Raw genomic sequence first — 22,942 nt, forward strand, 5'->3', positions numbered from 1 at the left:
TGTGTGTGTGTGTGTGTGTGAGGGGGGGCTCTGAGCTGCCATGGACCCACAGACACCCCGTAGCCTCAGCCCCCCCCTCCTCCCCCCGATCTGGGAAAAAAACACTTGATGCCATCAAAGAGGCGCAGATTGGATCCAGATGTTCTCCGCTCGTTCTTTCCATGTATTTAATGAAGGCGCAGCGATGGAGGAGACTTTTTCATCATTAGCTCTCCCCCCAGATTCTCTTTTCCTGCCTACGAGTCGGTTCTGGTGCCAGCTCGGGAATAAAAACAGAAAGAGGAGGGGAAGCAGCGGCCTCCCCGAGTCTCCTCCGGGGCTCCGCGTCTTTGTTCGGCGCTTCATGAGAACTCGGTCTGTTTCCCTGCAACATCTGGAGGAAAAACTCACGATCAGCTCAGAAAATATAAAAACAATGAAAAGATGCAATAATCCTGTGAACCTTTGGAATGAAGCCGTCAGATCAAATGTTTTATGCAGTTTTAGTTTCTTACTTTTTACTATTAAAACTAAAAAATGTGACCGGATTTAATCCCCGGATGTTTCCTGTCAGTAAATCGATCAGCGTCATGAAGGTGTGATGGGGGCGGGGCCTAAAGAGCAACGACTCACCTGAGAAGAAGAGGCCGCATGATGATGATGATGATGATGATGATGATGATGATGATGATGATGCAAACAGCAGGTCTAGAAGGACACTGTTAAGGAAGAGATTCTAAATTGGTTAACTTTGGTAAAAGTCTGGCTCTCTCTTCCTCTGGATCCCAGGTCCTCTCGGCGGGCCGCGTGCGGCTACAAGGAAAACAACAATGCGTGTTGACGTCACAGAATCACAGAGTTTAATCCAATATAAGACAATGCATAAAATTACACCAGAAACTGCAGAACAACGGAGACATTCATTCATTTACCTGACATAAATGGAAAGAAGAAGAAAAGCAAAGACGCCTTTGGAGAATTGCAAGAGCAAATCTAATCTGTTACTTCTGTGTAGAAAGTTTTACAGTTAAGGTGTATTCTTTTCTTTAATTTATTCAAATAAGGCGTATCTTTGCTCCTCCAACCAGGAGCTATCTCTGACCCTCTCTCAAGCCAGAAACCCCTGCACAGATGAGTGTGAAAAGCTGGAACTTCTCCTTATTGTTTTCCCACACAGACAAAAGGCAGTTCAAACGATCTTAGCAAACCATCTGCTGGAACTACAGGTAAATTAAAGGTCAATAGGCCAGAATAAGTTACTGATTTTAAAACCACAATTAGGCCATTTGAATCAAGACATGTTAGGTTTTAGAACTAGCTTATTTCAAATTTATTTTCTCAACAACTCGCATCATCAATTCATGCTTATAAAATAATAAAATGGAATAAATCATCAAGCTATGAAACCGAACAAACTTTAAACACGTCAGTGGTCAGATTTGTACATTATGTCAGATCCAAAACTTAAAGAGTCCAGCAGATTTACTTTTAGAAGAAAATATAGGGAAACAATATAAAAACGAAAGAAAAAGTAGAACAATTCAGTCAGTTCTGATCAATAAAATCAGGATTTAATTGATATTTCTTTGAAAATATTTGCTGTATTTCCTCAAGTTTATTAAACTCCAGCAGGTTTGGGATCAGCAGAGTTCGCTTTTCAATAAAAGTCCTGGCTGATAACACAAAGAGCGATTATCTAAAGATTCACATTAATTCACTTCTGAGCCATTTTGTATGTTGAACTGAAGCCAGGGCCGCACACAGTCAGTCCAGGGGCCGCAAACGGCCCCCGGGCCACACTTTGGACACCTCAGGGTTAAATGATGATTTTTCTTAGTTTGAAATTTCATTAAAATGATTTTAACTGTTTGAGACATGGTGACATCAGTCAGCTTAATGAACCTGATAGTATTAATAACCTTGTTAAAAATACTCATTTTAATTATAAAGAAAGAAAAATATGATTTATGAGGAATTTTCAAAAGATTTGGGAAAACTCTGGAGTTTTTCCCTAATAAATATATTTAGATTTTTCCAAGTAAATAAATCAGCCACTATATATATAATATAAATATTTGCATTAAAATCATGCCTGTAGTTCCTATGTGTTTTATTTTTTAAATATTTTTGCAGTTTTGAAATTTTATTGTTTATGTTTTTTCCAGGTTTAAATTTATTTCTCTGTGTTTTTAAAATATTTTCATTGCTTTAATCATATTTACATTTTCATAATTTTTAGATAAGCGGATATAATTAATTTAATTTGTCTGGTTTCAGGTCGGTTCCGTTTGGACCTTGATGCTTGTTGCGGTAATGTTTCTGTTTCTTCCCGCATCAGTTCTTCTCATTACATTAAAGCTCTGCCCGGACCCAGCAGCGGACCGGACCTGTTCCGAACCACCGGGCCCAGCAGCGGACCGAACCTGTTCCGAACCACCGGGCCCAGCAGCGGACCGGACCTGGTTCCGAACCACCGAGCCCAGCAGCGGACCGGACCTGGTTCCGAACCACCGGGCCCAGCAGCGGACCGGACCTGGTTCCGACCCGCCCCGTTCATTTGCCTGATTGGGCCTATATGACCGACCCCGTCCCGTAAACCAGCCTGATTGCTGCGTGATTCCTCAGAAACCCGGACGCAGCGTCTGATTGCGGAGTTGATCCAGAACCGAACCGAACCGAGCCGAACCGAGCCGACTCCAGATCAGCTGCGGCTCTCTGCAGGGAGCCAGCTTCCGGGTTTACACCAATCATCCAATCAGCTAATTTCTGTCAAATGAAAACAAAGTGCGGGTTTATGTGCTGCAGGCGGTTCTGACGCGGAGAGTTTGGGTTCCTCTGAACATTTATGGGCCGCTGCTGGTTCTGGAAGCGATCAGCAGCTGATTACAGCGACATGCGGGCTTCCAGAGCAGCAGGAGCCTCATTATCACAGTTCTCTCCTAAATCTGAAACATTTTAATAACTTTCATCTTCCAGCTGTGCGGACACATATTCTCTCATAATCATCCGTGAAAACAGAAATTTCTGCTTCAAGGAGCAAAAATGTTTTATAATTTCAGATTAAATTCAAACAGAAACATCGATTCTGGAGTTCAAAGTTCAAACTTTGCTGAAGGAGTTTAGAGACAAATCAGTGAATTAATGCACCAATAATAATAAATATAATTATAATCATCTGCAGGTGACAGTCGGATGAGGACAATATTAATTTGAGGATGAGTTATGAACGGCATAAATGTAAATCCGGGTTTCTTCTCACCTGTGCGGGCCGGAAGCTGCAGGTGTGAATGTTTCTGTGAGGCAGAACCAGATGGGATCCGATCCGCTCAGCTGGTTCTGGTCACTTCAGAACAGTTTGTTAAAAATGGCTTTTTCCCCCTGGCTGTTAGAAAATAACAGCCAGGGGCAAAATGGTCATTTATGTATGAAATAAGTGCAGAAAGGGTCAGAGGTCACCTTTGAAATAAAGAAAAATTTGTCCAAAAACTTGTTTTGAATATGAAATATGTCTATCAAAATGTTTAATCGAGTTAATTAATTAATCACATTTTAATTGCAAACCATAAATTGTCAAAATAAGCAACATTTTCAATTCAAAACAATTTTCTTCTACTAAAATGTGGAATAAATTAGAACAAATGTTTTCCTTCCGTCTTGTTTGTGAAGCAGAAACGATCCAGAGAGACGGTTCACATCATCAGCAGGTTTTCAGTTTAAATCATGTTTGGCAAAATTAATCCAAAGTTTTTCTTTATCAATTTATTAATTATTGAAGCCAAATTTCACATACACGTTTTTTTTTTAAGAGAAAACCATTTTTTCTTTTTTTAAATTGAGTTTCAGGAATATTTAGTTCCAATTAGACCTTAATGAAAACATGAGTTTTCAGTTTGTATAATTGTTAGTTTTTTTTAGAATATTGTGACATTTTATTTTCGGTATGTTTTAATTAATACTTGCGATATGTACAGTTATGTGTAATTTAAATAAAGTTTTAAAAAGCGTCTTGTCATCTATTAATATTTGTTGGTGCGTCAGATTTACGGGCGTACAGGAAACGCGCAGGTTCAAAGGTTCCGACGGGAGAAAAAAAAATCCTAAATGCGATTTATTGCGTTAAAATCGATATTAATCAACATCAACGCGTTAAATTCCCGTCTCTAATGTAAATAAGAACCCAGAACCTTTTCTGGACTCTCATTCTGGGTCAGCAGGACTTTAAAGCTGCTGTGGTTTTAGAAATGATTTGATGCATTTTTACTGCAGCAGAATGAAATAAATCTGTAGTTTTATTTTAAAGTTTTGCGCCTGCACAGCCAGCCTTCCAGAACCGGAGCTGTCTGGAGCAGAACCGACCGGCTGAACCCGACCCGGCGGACTGGAGGTGAAACCTGCCGCTGCGGCTTCAGACGCTGACCTCCGCTGCGGCCCGGCGACCAATTAAAATCTGTTTTACTGCGTCTGCTGCAGACGGCCAGATGTGACCGGAGCTGTAAACCTTCCTGTGGTTTAACGGCTCGAGCCGCCGCCGCAGACCCAGCTTCTGTCCTGAGGACCGGACCGGACCGGACCGGGTCGGAACACCAAGACACAGTCAGTGTTTCAACCGTTTATTAAAGGAAAATGATTTTCATGTAGTGTTTTCATGACAGAGAATCAGCAGACAGAACCAGAACCACGTGTCGCCATGGCAACCATCACATTTACCTGAGCATCCACAAGCCTTACCTGTAATCTGGAAATATTTTGATCATTTTTTACTGTAAAACAAAGAATCTGCTTAAAGTTCTTCTAGAAAAAAAACCTGCATAAAACTGAGTTTATTACACTAAAAATGAGGATTTATCGGAGTGTATTTAAAATAAATCAGTCAGATATTTAAGAGTTTGGAACAAACTGCATCTTACATTAAATCTGCAATGTAAAAACACAAAACTTGTTTGTTCCTGTTTCTAGAACAAATAATTTAGTACACTTAAAAAAAGAAAAACCTCCAAGTAGCTTTTCAGCAAGAAACAGCTTATAAGTCAATAATCATTTAATTTATAACGAGACGTTTTTCCATCCAATAAGTGAAATAATCCATCAGTGGAACTAAAACTTTTTCACCAATATTAAGGAATTATCAACTTTAACTTGTATTTGTAGCTGAAATGTTACTTGTTGGTTTTATTTTATTTCAGGTAAACTAAAACATCTGAACTAGAAAAACTTGGTCAGTTTATGTTTTTGCAGTGAATATAAAGTGACTCCAAACAGAAAAAATCCAGAAGTTTCCTTTAAACCAGTGACTTCCTGAAACACCTGCAGTCCTCCAGGTAAACCTGCCCTGCCTGAAGGGGGCGCTGCAGCGGAGGTCAACACAGAATAAAACCCGGTTCTGGTCAGAACTTCAGCTGGTGATGGAGCCACGTGAGGAAGACATCAGTGAGATGAAGATCCTCTGCTCTGAGCGTCAGGAGGTCAAAGGTCGAGCCACGTCACAGTTTTCTGACCGTTTACAGTCTGGTTCTGTGTTCAGTTGGACCAGCGCCTCCTCCTGGAGAACCTCAGAGCTGCCGAGGGCTGATGGCGCTGCCGCCTCACCGCTGCCGTTCCTCTGAGGCTCTGCAGCGGCGGCTTGGCCCTCCTCCACCTCCCGCTGCAGCTGCAGCTCCTGCATCAGCTGCTGCAGCTTGCAGGCTTTGCGCAGCTCATTTTGCTGGATGATGGCGTACAGATGCTCGGTCAGCTGCTCCTTCGCGTCCGTCTTCCTGTGCAGGTCCAGCTTGGCCGCCACGTACTCGGCCTCGGCCTTCTCATAACGCTTCCTGGGAGGCAGAGGTTTGATTTTAATGATGAAAATTAAGTTATAATATTAGAATAAAGTAGTTTAATGAGAAAGAAGCTCCAGTAGAGTTAATGAGATCAGAGCGGCTCGGTCCGTCTGGTTCAGTTCTGCTGCTGATAATAATTTGGTTATGATGTTTTAAAACATGAAGTATAACTTCAGTAAGACTCAACATTCCTCACTTTAACTTGAAATTATTTTCCAGGAGGTTTAGTAATAAAATTACAATTTTATTACTGCAACGTCGCTCTCACATTATTATGACTTTACTTGGACATTCGGCGACTATTTTGGAATTCTTACAACTTTATTTTGACATTATTACGACTTCTTGTGGATTAAAGAAAATTCTAACTTTTGGACCAAATTCTTCCTGAGTAAGTAAGTAAGTAAGTAAATAAAGTTTACTTACTTACTTCCTGCAGTTTTTCTAAAAATCGGTTGAATTAAATTGGTTGTGACGATTGTTAAACGTTTGATCAGACGAGTTTCAGATTCCTTCAGAGTTTCATGAAGATGTGAAGTGAGGGAAGCGTCATTTTCCTCCAATCAGAGAACAGAACCGTCCTGGACGTCGAGCTCTGACCGCAGAAATACAGTTTGAATTGTGAAGAACAAAAAAACAAGAGCTTGTTGGAAACGTCTCAATGACAAACCAGGTCAAGTCAAAAGAAATTTAACTTCATAATTTAACGCTTTGAAATTGGGCCTCTGTCTCTTTAAGAAGCTCCTTCTGTTTCTGAAGCTCCGCCTCCAGGAAGTCATCCCAACATGGCTCCTCTATTAACCCTTTAATGTTTTTACCAGAGCTGCTCTGAGCAGCAGCTCCTATAATGAGCTCAGCAGCTGTTTGCTAATTGCTGCTGGCTAGTCTGAAGGAGTTTTGCATATTTAGCTGTGCAAAATGCTAGGTCACCCTGGCGTTTTGCACAGCTGAATGGTTGCCATGGAGATTAAATGATTCCTCAGGTTTGTTGTTGAATTTCAAGGGGAATAACATTAGAACTTCATAGAAATAAAAAATAGTTGATTTTACATGATACTGCCACTTTAAATTTTGTCCTTCTGCACAGTTTGGCACAGGCTTTGTGTCAGGAAGCCTGGAGTTCTTCCCCACCTGGCGGCGCTGTAGTCCCAGCTGGCCTGCTCTATCCGGCCCCGCAGGATGCCGATGTCATTGGACACCATGTCGTCGAGCGCCTGCAGCTCCTTCTGGATCCGCCTCAGCTTCACCGCCTCGGCTTGGGTCTGTTTGGACCTGAACACAGCAGACGTTTACTGCGGTGGGTTCTGGCTCCGCCCCCATCTGACCTGATCAACATCCAGAACCCAATCAGACTGCAGAACCCGATCCGGAACCCGGCAGTGCTTACTTCTCAGCGATTGTTTTAGCCAGAAGTGCTTTGGTCAGCTTGTTCCTCTCCTCGATGACTTTCTGCTCGTGCTGCAGCTGCTCCAGACGCGTCTTTTCTCTCCTGCAGTCGCAATAAAACAAACAATTTCACAAAAAGCACAAAAAGGAAAATTTAAAAATAAAAATTTAAATTTTTCTGGGGGAAGAAATGTGTCTTTGAACTGTCACAAAGGTAAAATTTGCAACAGTTCATGTCCAGCATGTGGGGGGTCTGCAGAGATGTTAGCTGCCCATTTCCTGACCCTTGACCTTTACAAGTTCTGGACGGAGGGAACATTGCTCCCTGCAGTCTTAACTGGTTCTGTTCTGAAGATGGTCCAAACCACAGTAGCCATTTTTCCATCTAATTATGATGTGAATTTTACAGGAACTTTAGAAATGTCACTAAAATAAAAATATGAACTAGGTGCGTTTCCACCTACTGGTTTGGAGCAAATCAGCAAGACTACACAAAGCATAAGTTTGTCAAATGTTGATGCTACACATGGCTGTAAACAGGAAGTAGAAGTTGCTAATTAGCATGAACCAGAGAGATTTGGATTCTGAATTTTCTTGGTGCCTCTGGTAAGGCACAGACCCACCAGTGCATGGGATGGTTTGCTGCATCAGAACTTATTCTACAAATGTGTTAGCATATCCCCTTTAATGAGGAGTCCCATTGGCCCAGGCCTGCTGTAAAGTTCACTATGAAATCTGATTGGCTCCACTCCTGTGCCTCTTGTGATGTCATCAGCCCAATTAAACAAAAAGAAGCTTTTCCACCTTCAGTTTGTTTTTAAAACATTCAGTTTTGTGGATCCTGATGATTTCTTTGACCAACTGGGTCTTTACTGTTGGAAAACATTTATTATGATGAAAAATAAATCATAACTTGATGTGAAATTTGAGGCCAAACTCACATCTCCACCTCCTGCTTCTCCAGCTCTTTCACCACAGGTACCTCCTCCTTTTTCTCCTCCTCTGCTTTCGGGAGATCCTCCTTATTCTGCTTCATGTTAGCGGGTTTCTGCTGCTTGTCCTGTCCGGCACCAGGAGCTCCTGTCTGGTCTGGAGGCTGACTTTCCATCGTCAGCGGTGGTGTGCTGAGTTGTTGCCCCGGCAGGAGAGTCTGTGAGCCGGCTAACTGAAGCGCTCTCTCCCGCTGCATCTGTTGCCGGCTCCGGCTGGATGTCGGAGGCTTCCTACCGCGGGGAGCGGCAGGAGGTCCAGCGGAGTCTGTGGAAGTACAACCGGCTCATGTTAGGGTTAAAGCGGGTTAAAGTCTCAGTCTAGGTCGGTTTTATTTTACCTTTCTGCTGGATTCTCCGCAGCTCCTCTTCAGAAAAACCCGCCCAACCGCTCATTCTACCGCCTCAGAACAAGACCAGCCCCCGGAAACATCCAGCTAAAAATACTCTGTGGCTTAAAGAGAGAAAATCACTGAAAACCTCAGAGAAACACCGAAAGAAACGATCAACACTTCCGCCATATTTGTTTACCACTGCCACGCGAAGGACCGCAACAAGACCGGCGAGATGGTCGTCCCAACTACCGCCTGATTAAAAATAAAAGAATTGTTTCGCAAGTAAAGAACAGCCAAATCTTAGCTTGTTTTTATTGCCTCAGCCGGTGTTTCTAAATTTATCTTTGTTGTGTATATAAACATTGGCGCCTCCAGAAAAATTTTAATTCGGGTGACCACAGCAGGCCAATATCAGGACTACAGACAGATAACGTCAGAATTTAAGTATTTAATTTTTATTGTTTTATTTATTGCTCTTCTTTTTTTTAACCTATTCTTTTTCCAATCTAGATGTAGTAAATATTTAAAAGTTTGAGTAAATAAATTAAGTTTCCTAGAAATGTCTGCATACTAATAGCATTTTGTAACTTTTGGCAACATAATACCAATTATCATTATAATTTTCGTCTTGGCAACATTTGCAAACAAAAAAAAAAGTCTGTCGTTTTTCTTTCATCTTTGCATTTGTAAATTAATTTCTTCAATTTCAATTTTTCTGATTATATTTATTGTTCATGTTAAATATAGAGCCAAAAATTGAATTAACCTCTAGAGTTTCCATCATCACAATAAACAAACTTTGGTTAATTTGGCCATAAATAAAAATAACAGTCGGTTTGTTCATAGATCATCATTTGTTGGTTCCTTTTTAGATCTCTGAAGTGCCTGAAGTCAGAGGGGTCAAAGGTTAACTTAATAATCACTTTCTGAGAAACCTGCGTGAAATTAGTTCTGTTGACCTGAAAAGTGGAGAAGCTGGTGTCTCAGTGTGGCTCTGGATTTTCAGGATTTGGTAACTTTTTCCATCTACTATCTAGATGGGCGGGACAGAGGCAGGGATGGATGGATGTTTGGATTCTCTGAGTTGTCTCAGTAGAACCCGTCTCTATAAACCCTCACCATCTTCATCATCAGCCCGAGCGTTTCTAACGGCGGCCATCTTTATCATCAGCCCGAGCGTTTCTAACGGCGGCCATCTTTATCATCTCATCACTTTCTTCTCCCCCAGCCAACTGCAGGCTTTTCTTTTCTGGAACAAAGTTTGTCTTTACGTCAGCGGCGCCGGGGAGACAAAGCGACACCAAAACAATGACCTCTGTTTGGCAACCAATAAAAACCGGCCTCCACATCTTTGTTGCATCTGGGGGGCAATTAGAGCGAGTTAAAAGGCAAAACACCTCAGGAGGGCATAAATCGCCAGCGGAGTGGAGACAGAGCAGGCATGTAGTCCAGATGGCTCAGCCGCCGCCGCCGCGTCGCTCAGGCAGAGGATGGGACGGCCTTGGGGTCCTGATTAGTGAGAGCCACATGGCTCATTACTGAGATGACCTGTGAAGGCGGATGGGGGTTAAAGGTCAGTTCAGTGGAGGAATGGGAGGATCTGAAAGGAGAAGAGCAGTTTTCCCCTCTGACTCTGATCTCAACCTGTTCATCGTTTTTATACTTTATGATATAATTTACAGTAAAGTCGCTGATTTACCTGCTGCTGTCAGAAAGACTCACTAACAGAAAACACTTAAATCTACAGCGTACGGAAGCACTTAAGTGCCAAAGCTGGAAATAATTTCACAACTAGAATCAAAAATCAAAGATCAAAAATCATTAAAACCAGAAACTCTTTATAAACAAATTCTCATTGGATAAATGAGACAGAGAGTTTCTCATTATAAAAATATAGTTTTGACAAGATATGGAAGTTGTCTCATTATACACAACAATACAAAATTAGCTAAAATCAGAAAATTTCTCATTATAAAAACATACAAAACAAAACAATTCTTGTTAAAATGAGAACAGTTCCTGTTATAGTGACACACTTTTGACTATTTTACAAGATTTTTAATGAGTCTTGTTATACAAAACTCAATAAAACAGGAAACCTTTGCTACCATAACTTTGAAAAGAAAAAGTTGTCTTATCAAACAAAATGAGAAAAATTCTCGTTACCATGAGCAATTACAGTTTCTTTTCATAATGACATAAAAGTTGTCTCATTAAAAGAAGAAACTTTCTCATTGCAAAAAGATAAAAACTCAAAACAAGAAAATTTTTGTTAAAACAAAATGCAAACCTGGCTTAAACAAGACGACTTTTATCTGGATGATAAAAATCTTCAGTCTGGCGTTTTGGTCTCATTTTCTAAGGACAATTTTGTTTCCAGAGATTTCATAATTCATTTTATTTGTTGTCTCAGTTGTTTTGTTTATTTATTTTGGATATTTAAAATGTTTTCCAGTTCCAGTGTTAAATAGTTACAGCATTATGATTATGCCATTATTAACATTATATCACTGTAAAATGGTGTCAAAACAACAGCATTTATCACAGTAACTTCTGGGACGATAAATTCCAGTAAAATGTGTTCAGATCTACATGAAGGCCTGATGCAGATCTATGTGTAGATAAAGCCAAACCAGATCTAAACTGGACTCAGCATTAAGTTCACAAAAAGGTCCAAAACTCAAAGACAACTTAATTATAAATTAATTTCCTCCTTTTTAAGGTTGTGACAATTAACATCTAAGAGCCACTTATGGCTAAAAATGGGCATATTTATACTTTAATAACAGAATGATGATGGTTTACTTCATGACAGTTAGCTGGCGTGAAGCAAACAAACCAACTGCAGTTTGAGAAGTCTGGTCTAAATCCTTCACATCAAACTGAGCATCATTTCTGTAACAATCAGCTGGCGTTGCTCTTTAACAGGAAGCTCCTTATACGGTCAAAGCTTTCGTTTATAGAGTTGTAATTAGCTTTGAGTAAAAGATTGCTTTCTCGTGTGGGAGAGCGGCGGAGCGCGTGCAGCGGGTGAGCACATCACTCTGGGCGTATTCCCCACAGACGCTCTCCTCCTGACGCTCATTCAGTCCAACAGGAAGTGCCATGAAAAATAAACAGGCGTTCTGCGGAGACGACCGTCACACAGAGCCGGGGCCTGGAAGAAATTGAGGATGATTAGAGGTCAGGCTGTTACCTCGGCTCTGAGCTGGAAGCTGCAGGAACCTCTTGCTAATTGCTGCTTTAAAACATCTGTATTCAGAATAAACGCTGACCTTTGACCTTCACCCCTCATCCTGACCAAACTCTGCTGCTCCTCTGAGTCTGGGCTTGAATTCACCAACAGTCCACATTTTATCATGCAAACCTGCAGCCTGACATCATGAGGCCTCCACCGTCACCATCAGTTTCTGTTTCAGGCTCTGTAATTCATTTTCTGTGTTTTTCCCCAAAGAAAACTGATGCTGCTTTAACTCAGTTTAGCTCAGGTTTGGTTTCGGTTTTAAAGGAATTTTAATAACAGTCATTTCATGTTTAACATAATTTTCATCTATTTATTGCCGTGAATTAATCTGTTACATGGACACTGCTAAAGATTCATCACACAGTTTGTACTTTAGCACTAAGTGCAGATTAATCCCAGAAAGCAGGAGTTACCTCCCAGAAAGGTTACCTGTCGTTCAGGTAAGCAGTCTGAGTTCACAGGAAATAAAATAAAAATTATGAAAGGGAACGAAAAATTTCTGATGCTGAATGTTGTAAGTTATGGGAAAGTAACCTGTAGCTTCAAAGAAAGTTCTGGAAATGAACAAGTTCCAGAAAGTAGATCTGTCATTTAAGTTTCAGAAAGTCAGTAAAGTTCTGACAAAGAACCAAGTTCCAGAAATGACTTTGTAAGTTCAGTGACTTTGTATGCTTCTGTGAAGGTTCCAGAAAGTAATTATTAAGTTCAAGAAAGCAACTGTCAGGTTCCAGAAAGTAACTTGCAGGTTTTTGTGTGCAGCCTCTGAGTCAGATTATGGATGAAAACGTCTGACAGGTCTGAACTGTCATGTTTCCCTCCATTTTGCTTTAGGATGATTTGAGTAATTTTTTCCAAAACATTCCTGGTAAAAACATCCGACAGCGTTACCAGAGACATTCTGTTCTCGCAAAGGGACTTTTCTATTTAAACCTAAATCAGAAACATGAAATCAGATTTATGAGGTTGATTCATTTCTCGTGTCCGGAACAGAAAAGTTTTCATTAAATCAGTGTGAAAGTGGCTTCATCATTACCTAATTTGACGTTTGGGGCTATCCTGACAGCCCGGAGCTTTTCCATCTTCATCACGGTTACATTTCTCCCAGACTTAGCTCCGAGTCCGGGCCGTGCCAGCTTTATGCCAAACCCTGTTAATGTTCTTGGAGAGGCTCCCTGGTCCGTGTGAGCCCGGCTCTGTGCTCCGCGCCCTGAGGAGTCCCACCTGTAACGGCCGGAGACAATGGCTCCCTGTGTCACCTGCCTCCCAGATAGATTTCCCCTGGCGCCCGGCTCCGTGTGCGGACGCTTTGCTTGCGAACCGGGGGGACGCTTTGGACCGCGACCAGCTATTTCAGCGGGACCCTTCAAAGGCGTGACGTCCAGACGGTCTGGCTCATCCGGGAGTCCGACTCCCAGCTGCAGCCGCAGCGGCAAACTGAACGAACCGGCCTGTCAGCTTGAGTTTAGGGGAAAAACGCAAGTAGTTAGATAAGACGGGTGATCCGACTGGAGGAGCGGGGCGAACGGCGGACAGAAAGGACCGGAGGGAAGAACCACAGAGGTCAACCTGACCGCTCCGTTAGGTTCATCTTAGGAGCTAAATGTTCACTTTAGTTTGAGACAAATTCAGAAACTTTTCTGCATTATAACACAAATTGCTTCATTTCCGGTTTATTGTGAGCAGTTTGCTGTGACTCAGAGGAAACACACAATGTGGTGAAAGTTCACTTTCACACCCAGAACTCAAACTGACCTAAACTTAATGTTTTCCTCCTTCAGTCCGGTCGACCCGGTTCTACTGGAACCAGAACTTCTGCTCCACCTCCAGCTGCTGTGGCTCTGAGTCAAACCAGCCTGTTCCCCTCCTGGCCTGTGGGGGCGCTGCACCAAGAACCACTGAAGGAAACGACAAAAAAGCCTCTGAAGACACTGAGAGCAACTTCCTTCTTCACCAGATGGAAACAAGATGGAGGCGTCAGATTTTCGCAGTTGGAGGATTTCTCTAAAGACCAGGAGCCATTTCTGCTGCTACCGCTAGGCTAGCATGTTAGCTTTAGTTGTATTTACCCAGAATGCCCTGCGCTGTAGTCCACTTCCTGCTTTTGGAGCGGTCTCCGGTCCGCTTGGCGTTAACATTCAAACCAAACCCAGACTGAGGCTTGGAGGACCAGAGGTCAGAGGTCGCTTAGCGTTCACACCTCACCAACTGAACTGGACTTTGACTAGGCAGACGGACTGGAGTCGGGTTCTTTGGTCGGTGTTTAGTAGGAAATGTTCGTGATGTTGAACCTTCAAAGAACCAACAGTAACTTTGGGAAGCTAACATTCAGTTTGTCCTTTTGCAGCCATTTTGAAAGACGTTCCTGTAGATTAATGTTCACATCTAAGGTGTAACTGCTTTACTATGTAGTTCATAAACTTTGCTTTTCAACACTTGTTATTTATTAAAAACCCTGTTCTTCATTTTCATACATTATGATGTTATGGCTCTTAAGGCCGAGGCGTCCCACTTTGACGTGCTATAAGCTGATATTTCAGCGGACGGCCTGATAAATCGTTGGCTGTCTGGGTGAAGCGGGTCCCCATCGGCCTGCGCTGAGAGATGTGTTTAATAAATAGGGGAAGGAGCTGCAGACGCGCGCTGAGGCCGCGGGCCGCGGCCGGCCCGGCTGTGTTTTGACTCGGGCTTGACCCCGGCTGAACCTGACTAAACACAGGCAGAGTGTTTGGGACTTTTTAAACAGGCAATCACAAGCGATGACAACTGATTCATCAGGCCGGGTTGTGCCCAGAAAGCCCATAAAGCCGTGATGGGAGGCGCTCGTTAGGCGGGGGCGCGGTCCCGTGGAGGCGCAGCTGTCTCCAGCATGGCCTCTGGATCCGATTCTTAATCACATTATTTTTAGCCACGCCACATTTGATCCACTGTTGTTTAATTCATTAGCCGTTCCTGGGATTTATTGTGGCTTCGGTTGTCTCTCATCTCTCCGTTTCCCAGAGTCAACGCTCAGACATCTGGTCTGAATCAGGCGGTTCTGGCGAAGGGACGCCCTGAGCGCGGCGCCCGTCTCCCCCGGAGCCCCTGGAGCCACGCCCGCCTCACCTGGCCCCGGCTCCGGGCGCCGCGCTGGCAGCAGGGTATGCAGATTTATGGCCTCAGCTGACTGAATCGCATTAAAGCGGCTATGTGTCGTGTTTGTGGGCATGCAGAGCAATAATGACTCATTGTTCCAACCGAACAAATGCAGCTGTGACAAATTTATGGCCCTGCTTCATTAGAGCCTTTTATGTCCTTCATAAACAATTACATGAAGCCAATTTGATGAATTTGAAAATTAGTTTTTATGACTCTTGCCGAGCGAAGAAGCGGAGTTTAAGCGGGACTCTTCTCAGGAGCAGCAGCCAGTTTTGTCTCTCAGGATCTGGATTTTTAATCGCTGTCCAGAGGATTAAACGTCTGGAACAAATAAATGATCGGGACACGATGAACGCAGAAACAAATAACATTTTGTAGCAGATGAACTCTTTACCCCAACAGAAATCAAACTTTTATTCTTCCTAACTCCAGCCTCAAGCCAAGCCGTCCGTCATTTTTAATCTGAAATGATCGCTGACTCATAAACAACACTCTGAACAAAACTGCAAAACGAAAGAAGAAGTAAATAAGGAAAATATTCGATTTGGTCAATAACCTTCACTCAAACCGCTTTTATTACCTCCAACTTTTGGTTGCCTTGGCAACCGCCAATGACACAACCACTTCCTGGATCCGTCAGCTCCTTTCCGATCGAATCGTCTGCATCGCATCAGAGGAGTTTCAGTTTCAAGCATCATTGGATCCATGCTGAGGTTCGGCATTTTGTCTGGACGCAGCAACGACTTTCAGGCAGAGGAAGCTGCAGGCTGCCCGGCGTGCAGAGCCGCTACGGCACCAAGAAACTTTGAGATTAATCTGACACAGTTAGAAAAAAACTATTTAAATTAGGATATTTAAAGATAATAAAAAACTTGGACATTTCTGAGCTTGTAAAGTTGAACATTTTGGACTTTTGAAACTCAGAAAATTTCCAAAAAGTTAATAATTTTCAATTTTACAAGAAAATTTCATGTATTTTCCAGAAAATGAGATTATCTCAAGATTGATCTCAAAATTTTGGATTTTTTTTTAACTCTGAGATTTTCTGTTTTTTTCTGAAAACATTTTGAGGTTAATCTCACAATGTGTTTCACAGATTTTTGGCTTTTATATCTCAGAATTTTCTTAGTTTTTTTTAAAAGAAAATTTCTGAGAATCTCAAAACTTGAGTTTTTTTTTTTTCTTGCAACCTTTTGATTTTTGAGCTCAGAAAATTTCCAAGTTTTTCTAGAAAGTTTCAGAGTTTTTTGGTGGATATTTTCTCTTCTTTTACTTTTGGAGCTCAGAAATGTTCCTGTTGTTCTGGAAATCTTCTGAAGATTCCTGAGTTTTTCGGTGGATACTTCCTGCTCTCTCTTTTCCCTTCATGATCCTGTCGATCCTTCGGTTGTTTTAAATGAAACCGTTTTACTGCGTATTGTTGGTGTTTGTGCTGTAATCGCCGTCCTGCTCAGCTGTCGAGACGCTGATGAACATTTCCTCCCACAAACGCTCAGATAATCGGCTCCATATTTTGTGGGCCCGTTTCTAAACATCGTGATCCGTTTTGCTGCGCGACACATTCCTGACCCGTAACTGGGAACCACAGCTGATACTGGGGGGAACTGGGAACATGGTGGGCCGACGCCATGGCAACCAGTTGGGATCCTAACGTTTATGTGAAGAATAAAAACTCGAGTGTTTACCTCACATTGTGGCAGCAGAGATGGTTTCTGATTAGTTATGAATCTCATCTTGAAATAAATCCAGAACCAAACGTGCAGAAGCAGCTTTCAGCTTTTATGCTCCAATAATCAGGAACAAACTTCCAGAAAACACAAAACAGCCGAAACCCCGAAAGGCTAAAATCCACCTGCTGGAGCTGCTTCTGATTAATAATAACTACAGAACTGATCAATATAATTATTTGTGATTCATTTGCTTTTTGTAAAATGTAAGTTTCTGTATTAATAAACTGCAGAGTTGTGTAACTAGTTACATTTACTTCAGTAGAAAACATTTACTTTTAGGAGTATTTTTACTACGATGTACTTTTTACTCTTCAGTAAATTTCTGGATTTTCTTCCCACTGAATGAAAATTAAATATGTTTTAACCAAACTTCACCAAACTCAGACACAAACCTGCAGATCCTGTTAAAGATTCACAAGTTTTTTACTGAAACAAACTGATTTAGTTACTTATATAAATTATTGTCATTTTGGTCCTAAAAATGCCAACATTTCCACTTAACTTTACATTTTGGTTTGTCTGATGATGTCATTTTTAAATTGGATCAGTTACTGAATACTTTTACGTGACGCAGACCCTCCGCCTGCTGCTGGGTCGTCGGATCGAACCTCAGACTCGGTCGGGTTCTGGTGAGCTGGGAGGATTCCTTCTTTTCTCCTCCTTGGCTTTTTCCTTTCGGATGAATCTTGGGGAGACGAACTTTTGAAAAGAAAGAAAACCACAAGCAACTTGAAAAGGAAACATAAACAAAGGGAAACGTGAAACCAAAAGTCTTGAGCCGATTTCTGAGCCGACATGTTGGCCTGCAGAGCGTCAGTTTCATTCTGACATTATGGTTTACATGATGCAGACTGTATTTATGTCTATGGTTTGTTCTACTTTGGAACAAAAAGAAAACAGACAGGAAACAGAACTGCTGCAAAAACACACTTCAAAATAAGAGCATGTATACAAACGTCTATCTGAAGAATTTCTAAAAGTCAAAAACCAAAAACTTGAACTCAGAGGCTGAACATGAAAACTGTTCCAGACATTATGATGATTATCTTATTTTGAGACTATTTCCAGTAAAATGTTAGTAATGGAATAATAATGAAAGCTTTCAACTCTGGTGAACATTTATTACTGCAACTGGAAAACATTTTAAATATCCAAAGTAAATCAACAGAAACTACAAATAAAATGAATTATGAAATCTGTGGAAACAAAAATACCAGACTGAAGATTTTTATCATCAGAGAAAAATGATAAATCAAGCAAATGGAGATTATTGAGCTGCTTTCATTTGTGATCTGATTAATTGATTTATTGCAATAGGCCTGCTAACTGAATTAATCAGCTAAACACCTAGCTTTTAGCTAACAGTTAGCTAAAAGCTAACAGGTAGCTAATAAGCTTCCTGTTAGCCACTAATAAGCTAACAGGTAGCGTATTAGTGGCAGTGTCCCGTCAGAAGAAATGAAGGATGAATGCTTCGGTCTTTTTCTTATTTAAATCTTTTCTTCCAGCAGAGTAAATGTTTCCTGGAGACTCTGATGTGAGAGAACATGGATTCTGTCCTGCTGCTCCAGCTGACCCGGTTCTGAATGGAAAACCGGATAAACAAACACCAGCAGCGGTTCTGCTTTTTCAGTCTGAACGGATCCAGAGTATCAGATCCCATCAGAGCGTCACGGAGGAGCAGAAAGGGCGACTTTTTATCCAGAAAGAAGCCATTTTTCCAGAACCCCTGGAAACTGGAATGGGTTCAGGTTTCGGCCCGGTTCTGTTCTGCCTCAGAACCAGACGCGTTCAGCCTCTGGATCTTTTCTGAGCCTCTCAGTTGTGTCTTCTGTCGCCACCGCAGCAGCTTTTCTTGACACCCGCCTGGTTTGTCCTGGAAACGAGGCGCTGGGCTCATCAGCTGCTCTCCTGTCCCGGTTCGTCTCCATTACCGCCGCGCCGTTTAACGTAAACACAGCGGTTGCCATGGTGAGGCTGGCCCGGCCTTTTCTCTCCTACCAGCATCGTCATTATCAGGCACCTCAGCCATTAAACAGCCGTCTGCTTTCAGCTGCTGGCAGAACCTCACCGAACCGCCTCCTGGTACCAGAAACACTGCTGACGCTCTGGTTCTGCTGGTGTCGCTTTCAGCTTGATGCCAAACATGATCTGGATCACAGACTGCAATTCATAAATGGATTCAATGTTATTTTTTAATTAACTTTGATCAAAAGGTCCTGAAAAGTTTGGAGAATCATCCAAGAGTGAAAAATGAAAAACAAAAAGAAGTGGGATGGAAAATGTCTGAATTTACAGACTTATTCCTTATTTTATCTTATTATCCTAATTTTATTGTCTAAAATAAACAAAAGTGATTTTTGAATCAATCTATTTGCAGATTATCCGTATCTTTATTTATCACATCAACATTTCAGTTTTAGTCCAAGTTATTTTTTGTTGATAGTTTTGGTTCCCAGAACAACAGAACCGGCAGATAAACCCACATTTAAAGACTAAAAGTTTTGATTCTACATCCTGTTGGGTCAGAGGTCTAAACCGGAAATGAGGTTCTAATGCTAGAAAACTGTTTTTCTGAATTTTGTTGGAATAGATCTGAAAAAAACGTGAACTAGCCCTTTATTGCACAAAGACGTGAGAATAAAACTTCAGTGTTGTGTTTCATGATTGCTTCAGTTAATAAAACCTAAAACAGATAAAGGTTTGATTCGCAAATATACTGTAAAAAAAAAAAAAAAAAAAAAAAGGGGGGAAAATTTCCTCTGTTCTTCTTTTAATTTTTCAGCAGTGGCTTTAATTTTTAGATTATTTCTGGTTCCTTGTTGTTTAACTTTTGGTCTCTGTAGCGTTTATTCATCAGAATCACCTGGAAACAGGCAGCTGGTTTTCATCCACCAAACTCTGGAGCGGTTTGAACGCATGTGAACGCCAAGCGGATAAATACAACCAAAGCTAACATGCTAGCCTAGCGCTAGCAGCAGAAATGGCTCCTGGTCTTTAGCCTAAAGAGAAATCCTCCATCTGACGCCTCCATCTTGTTTCCACCCTGTGAAGAAGGAAGTTGCTCTCAGTGTCTTCAAAGGTTTTTTGTCGTTTCCTTCAGTGGTTCTTGGTGCAGCGCCCCCACAGGCCAGGAGGGGAACAGGTTGGTTGGACTCAGAGCCACAGCAGGTGGAAGTGGAGCAGATGTTCTGGTTCCAGTAGAACCGGGTCGACCGGACTGAAGGAGGAAAGAAAAACAGTCTCAGAGAAGCAGAACCTTTCCCCTCTCATCTCATCAGTGCAGGTCTTGTTGGAGGTCCCGGCTGGAAGAAAACAACAGAACCAAAGGGCATGACTGAGACCTTAGGGTTCCCAAACCAAACTGTCTTTTATACAACCGGACCTCAGAGTTCTGCTCATGAACTCCAGAACCAGAATCAGAGGCCAACCCACTGCGGGAACAAGCTTTGAGTCCAGAATGGAGCAACAGCTGCGTTAGTGACACACAGACCAGAAACTCTTCAGCAGAGTTTGGATGTGATGCGTTCACTGACTTCATCACTTCATTAGCATCGTTCTCAGACGTTGTTTAGATTCACGCCTGACTTCTTCTGCTGCTGAATTATGACGCATGTCTCACATCAGCGACTGAAAGGTCAGAATAAATGCGGTCAGACGCGTTGAAAACTGTCCAGTTCAGACTGGTTCCATATTTGAAACAGATCGGATTCATTTTAGGGTGAAACGATCAGAATTTGGCTATTTTCAGATTGTCGTGAAAAAGTCCCATTCAGACTAAAAGGATTGGTGTCGTTGTGAAAGTGCATGTTGTTATTAATATCTAAACCTGTCACAATTAGCAGCTAATCAACTAATCAATTCAAACCAGCTCAATAATTTCCATTTCCATGATTTATCGTTTTCAGCTTCATAATTAATTTTATTTGTTGTTTTATTTAATTTAGACATTTAAAATGTCGTCCGGTTCCAGTGATAAATGTTTATTAAAAGTATTATTATTATTACCCATTATTAATATTAGGTATATTAGTGGAAAATGGTCTCAAAACAACAACATTATTGTTTATTGTAATGACGTCATGGTCCGGAGGGTTTGGACCCCAAAAGGTCACGGAGAGCTTCCTGCGGTCGTTCTCCTCCTTAAAGCTGCAGGAACCTTTAAAACAGAAAACAGGCAATAAATGTGAGTGAAAGCCCAAATGAAGCTGATGATGTTCCGCCGGAGCGTCTGGACCGGACCTGCGCTCCGCCTGTCCTGGTTGTCCGGTGCGCGTCTGCCCGGTTGCATCACGTTCATCAGCATCTGTTTGTAATTTCGGCCTGCAGCCACCAATCACATGGAGATGCGTTGGCACGGAAACGCTGGCAGTTGCTGCCTCTACCTTCACGTTTTCTCCTCCACCTTCCCCTCTGCTGCGCCGCGCCAAGCCTGCGCCCAGAATAGCTTAATGAGGAGCTTTAAAATGTTTTATTATAACACAAACTGGCAGAGAGGCGAGGCCACGGCGCCCCCACCTCAGCGCCAACCCGCCGCTCCGCCGCAGCGTCAGAGGGGTTATGATTTACCCCGATGCATGATACATACATGCACGAAGCGCACAAACATAATCACAAACACGTCTGCGCAATCAGGCGTCCTCAAGGGGCGCTGATTTACTACGTGGGACTATTTTATTAATTTAATTACACATTTACAATCGTTTCCCTCAGAGGAAAAGAGGGAGAAAAGTGCTGCCTATGTGCTTTTTGCAGAGGCGGCCAATCTTGTTTTATTTTATTGAGCAGAGAAAATATGTTGTTTTATTTTACGAGTGGCCTGAAGGGTTCCCTAATGTGTCAGAAACACAAAGGGTGTGTCGTGCAGAGCAGGGATCTTTAACGCTCTTTGTTTGTTACAGTTCTTCTCTTTAAATGCTGAGGGAAACCACCGCAAACCATAAAACAAATTAAGACTTTTTCCCCAAGATTCAACTTTAATTGCAGTTTTTTTAAATAATGCAGACAACATTCAGTAAAACAGTAACGGAGTTATGACCTGGTTGTTGGTAAAAGCTGATTTTCAGATGCTGAATGAAGCTGGGAGGATCAAACAGCCTGCAGCCTGTTCAGCAGAAACGGGATTTGGTGCTGCAGCAGCAGAAGATGCTGCAGCAGCAGGTGAAGCATCCAGATTCACAGAGGATGATGATGATGATGATGATGATGATGAGCAGGTAACAGAAACACCTGACTGAACGCAGGACCTTCTTTCTGAAAGCTGTTGGTTCTACCAGCAGATTTATTTAGTGTTTATAAATTATTCATGTTTAGTTTAGTCAGATGCAACATTATTAGTTTTATGTGTTTTCCGTTTTATAGCATAACTAATGTTACCTTCAGTTATTATTAAAATGCTGTATTGAAAGAAATTTGAAGTTGTAATTTAAGGCCTTAAATTTTGCCTCTGTCCCTTTAAGATTTGATTTTTGAAACATTATAAATGAAACATTAATCAACATTTTTAAGTGTAACAGCTGCTCTGCATTGACTGCTTCTATAACTTTATATTTCTGTGTTTTTATGAGTGAACTGCCTTGATGCTGAAATGTCCTACTCAAATAAACTTGACTGATTAAACCTCCTGCTCTTTCTGAAGCTCCGCCTCCAGGAAGTCGTCCCAACATGGCTCCTCTATTAACCCCTTAATGTTTTCATTAAGTTTTGCTCCTATAATGGGCTCAGCAGCTGTTTGCTAATTGCTGCTGGCTAGTCTGAAGGAGCTGAGAGGGGGAGGAGCTGCTCCTCGGGGGCGGGGCTAGGTCCACCCAGGCGTTTTAACAGCTGAATGGTTGCCGTCCCAGTCTGGTCTGGTCAGTCCAGATTGGGCCCGATCCGTCCTGGTCCAGTCCGTCCCAGTCGGGCCTGGTCCGGTCCAGTTCACTCCGTCCTGGTCCAGTCCAGTCCGGTCCGTCATGCTCTGCGGTGAAAACGCGGCTCAGCTGCCGGAGCTCATTCCTCAGGTTGCCACCTGACGACGCCTCGGCCTCCAGTCGGTTCATCCAGCGCCGCCTGCTATTCGGACCCGCCAAGAATACACACTGAGCTTTAACTGAGAAGAAAACTTTATTCGTATTGATACGAGTGCTGTGAATGCAGAGCCCCCAGTCCCAGCCAATCAGCGACAGGTCCTCAGGTGAAGGTTGGCCTCTGCAGAGCCAATCAGAAACCGCCTGAGGTTTTCCTCTCAGCACAGCGGCTGCAGCAGACTGACACCCAAACAAACAGAACAATGACAGCAACAGCTGCTCCTGTTAGCATCAACACCTGTCTGCGCTGCCGAGCCCTG

At 42.3% G+C, this 22,942-nt stretch overlaps 1 protein-coding gene and 3 long non-coding RNA genes across 5 annotated transcripts in view; 1 reads left to right on the forward strand and 3 right to left on the reverse strand.

The window, feature by feature from the left end:
* gorab (golgin, rab6-interacting) overlaps positions 1–8,715 on the reverse strand; it is a 23,553-nt gene extending 14,838 nt beyond the window's left edge. The window contains exons 1-5 of one of the 2 annotated variants that reach the window (XM_016680393.1): positions 8,512–8,715; positions 8,123–8,438; positions 7,183–7,284; positions 6,927–7,067; positions 5,615–5,789 (exon numbers count right to left, since the gene is read on the reverse strand). In XM_016680393.1, the coding sequence (XP_016535879.1) occupies positions 5,615–5,789; positions 6,927–7,067; positions 7,183–7,284; positions 8,123–8,438; positions 8,512–8,566 (789 nt within the window). In that variant the 5' untranslated portion in view covers positions 8,567–8,715. Of the gene's footprint in view, positions 1–5,135; positions 5,790–6,926; positions 7,068–7,182; positions 7,285–8,122; positions 8,439–8,511 lie in introns of those variants that run through there. The other variant, XM_007569367.2, reaches the window with a different exon arrangement.
* Positions 4,120–6,962, forward strand: LOC103149967 (uncharacterized). Its single transcript, XR_477520.2, has 3 exons — positions 4,120–4,363; positions 4,450–4,572; positions 6,883–6,962. It is a non-coding gene; the product is annotated as an uncharacterized LOC103149967 (long non-coding RNA).
* Positions 8,716–18,314: 9,599 nt separating the features above from the next.
* Positions 18,315–22,942, reverse strand: part of LOC107838322 (uncharacterized) — a 20,982-nt gene continuing 16,354 nt past the window's right edge. Inside the window, exon 3 of the long non-coding RNA XR_001664383.1 lies at positions 18,315–18,388. This is a non-coding gene — a long non-coding RNA (uncharacterized LOC107838322). The remainder of the gene's footprint in view (positions 18,389–22,942) is intronic.
* Positions 20,696–21,974, reverse strand: LOC107838325 (uncharacterized). Its single transcript, XR_001664386.1, has 3 exons — positions 21,653–21,974; positions 20,857–21,046; positions 20,696–20,773 (listed from the first exon to the last, which is right to left on the reverse strand). It is a non-coding gene; the product is annotated as an uncharacterized LOC107838325 (long non-coding RNA).

This window comes from Poecilia formosa, unplaced genomic scaffold, assembly GCF_000485575.1.
Source record: "Poecilia formosa unplaced genomic scaffold, Poecilia_formosa-5.1.2 Scaffold240, whole genome shotgun sequence".
Lineage (NCBI taxonomy): Eukaryota > Metazoa > Chordata > Actinopteri > Cyprinodontiformes > Poeciliidae > Poecilia > Poecilia formosa.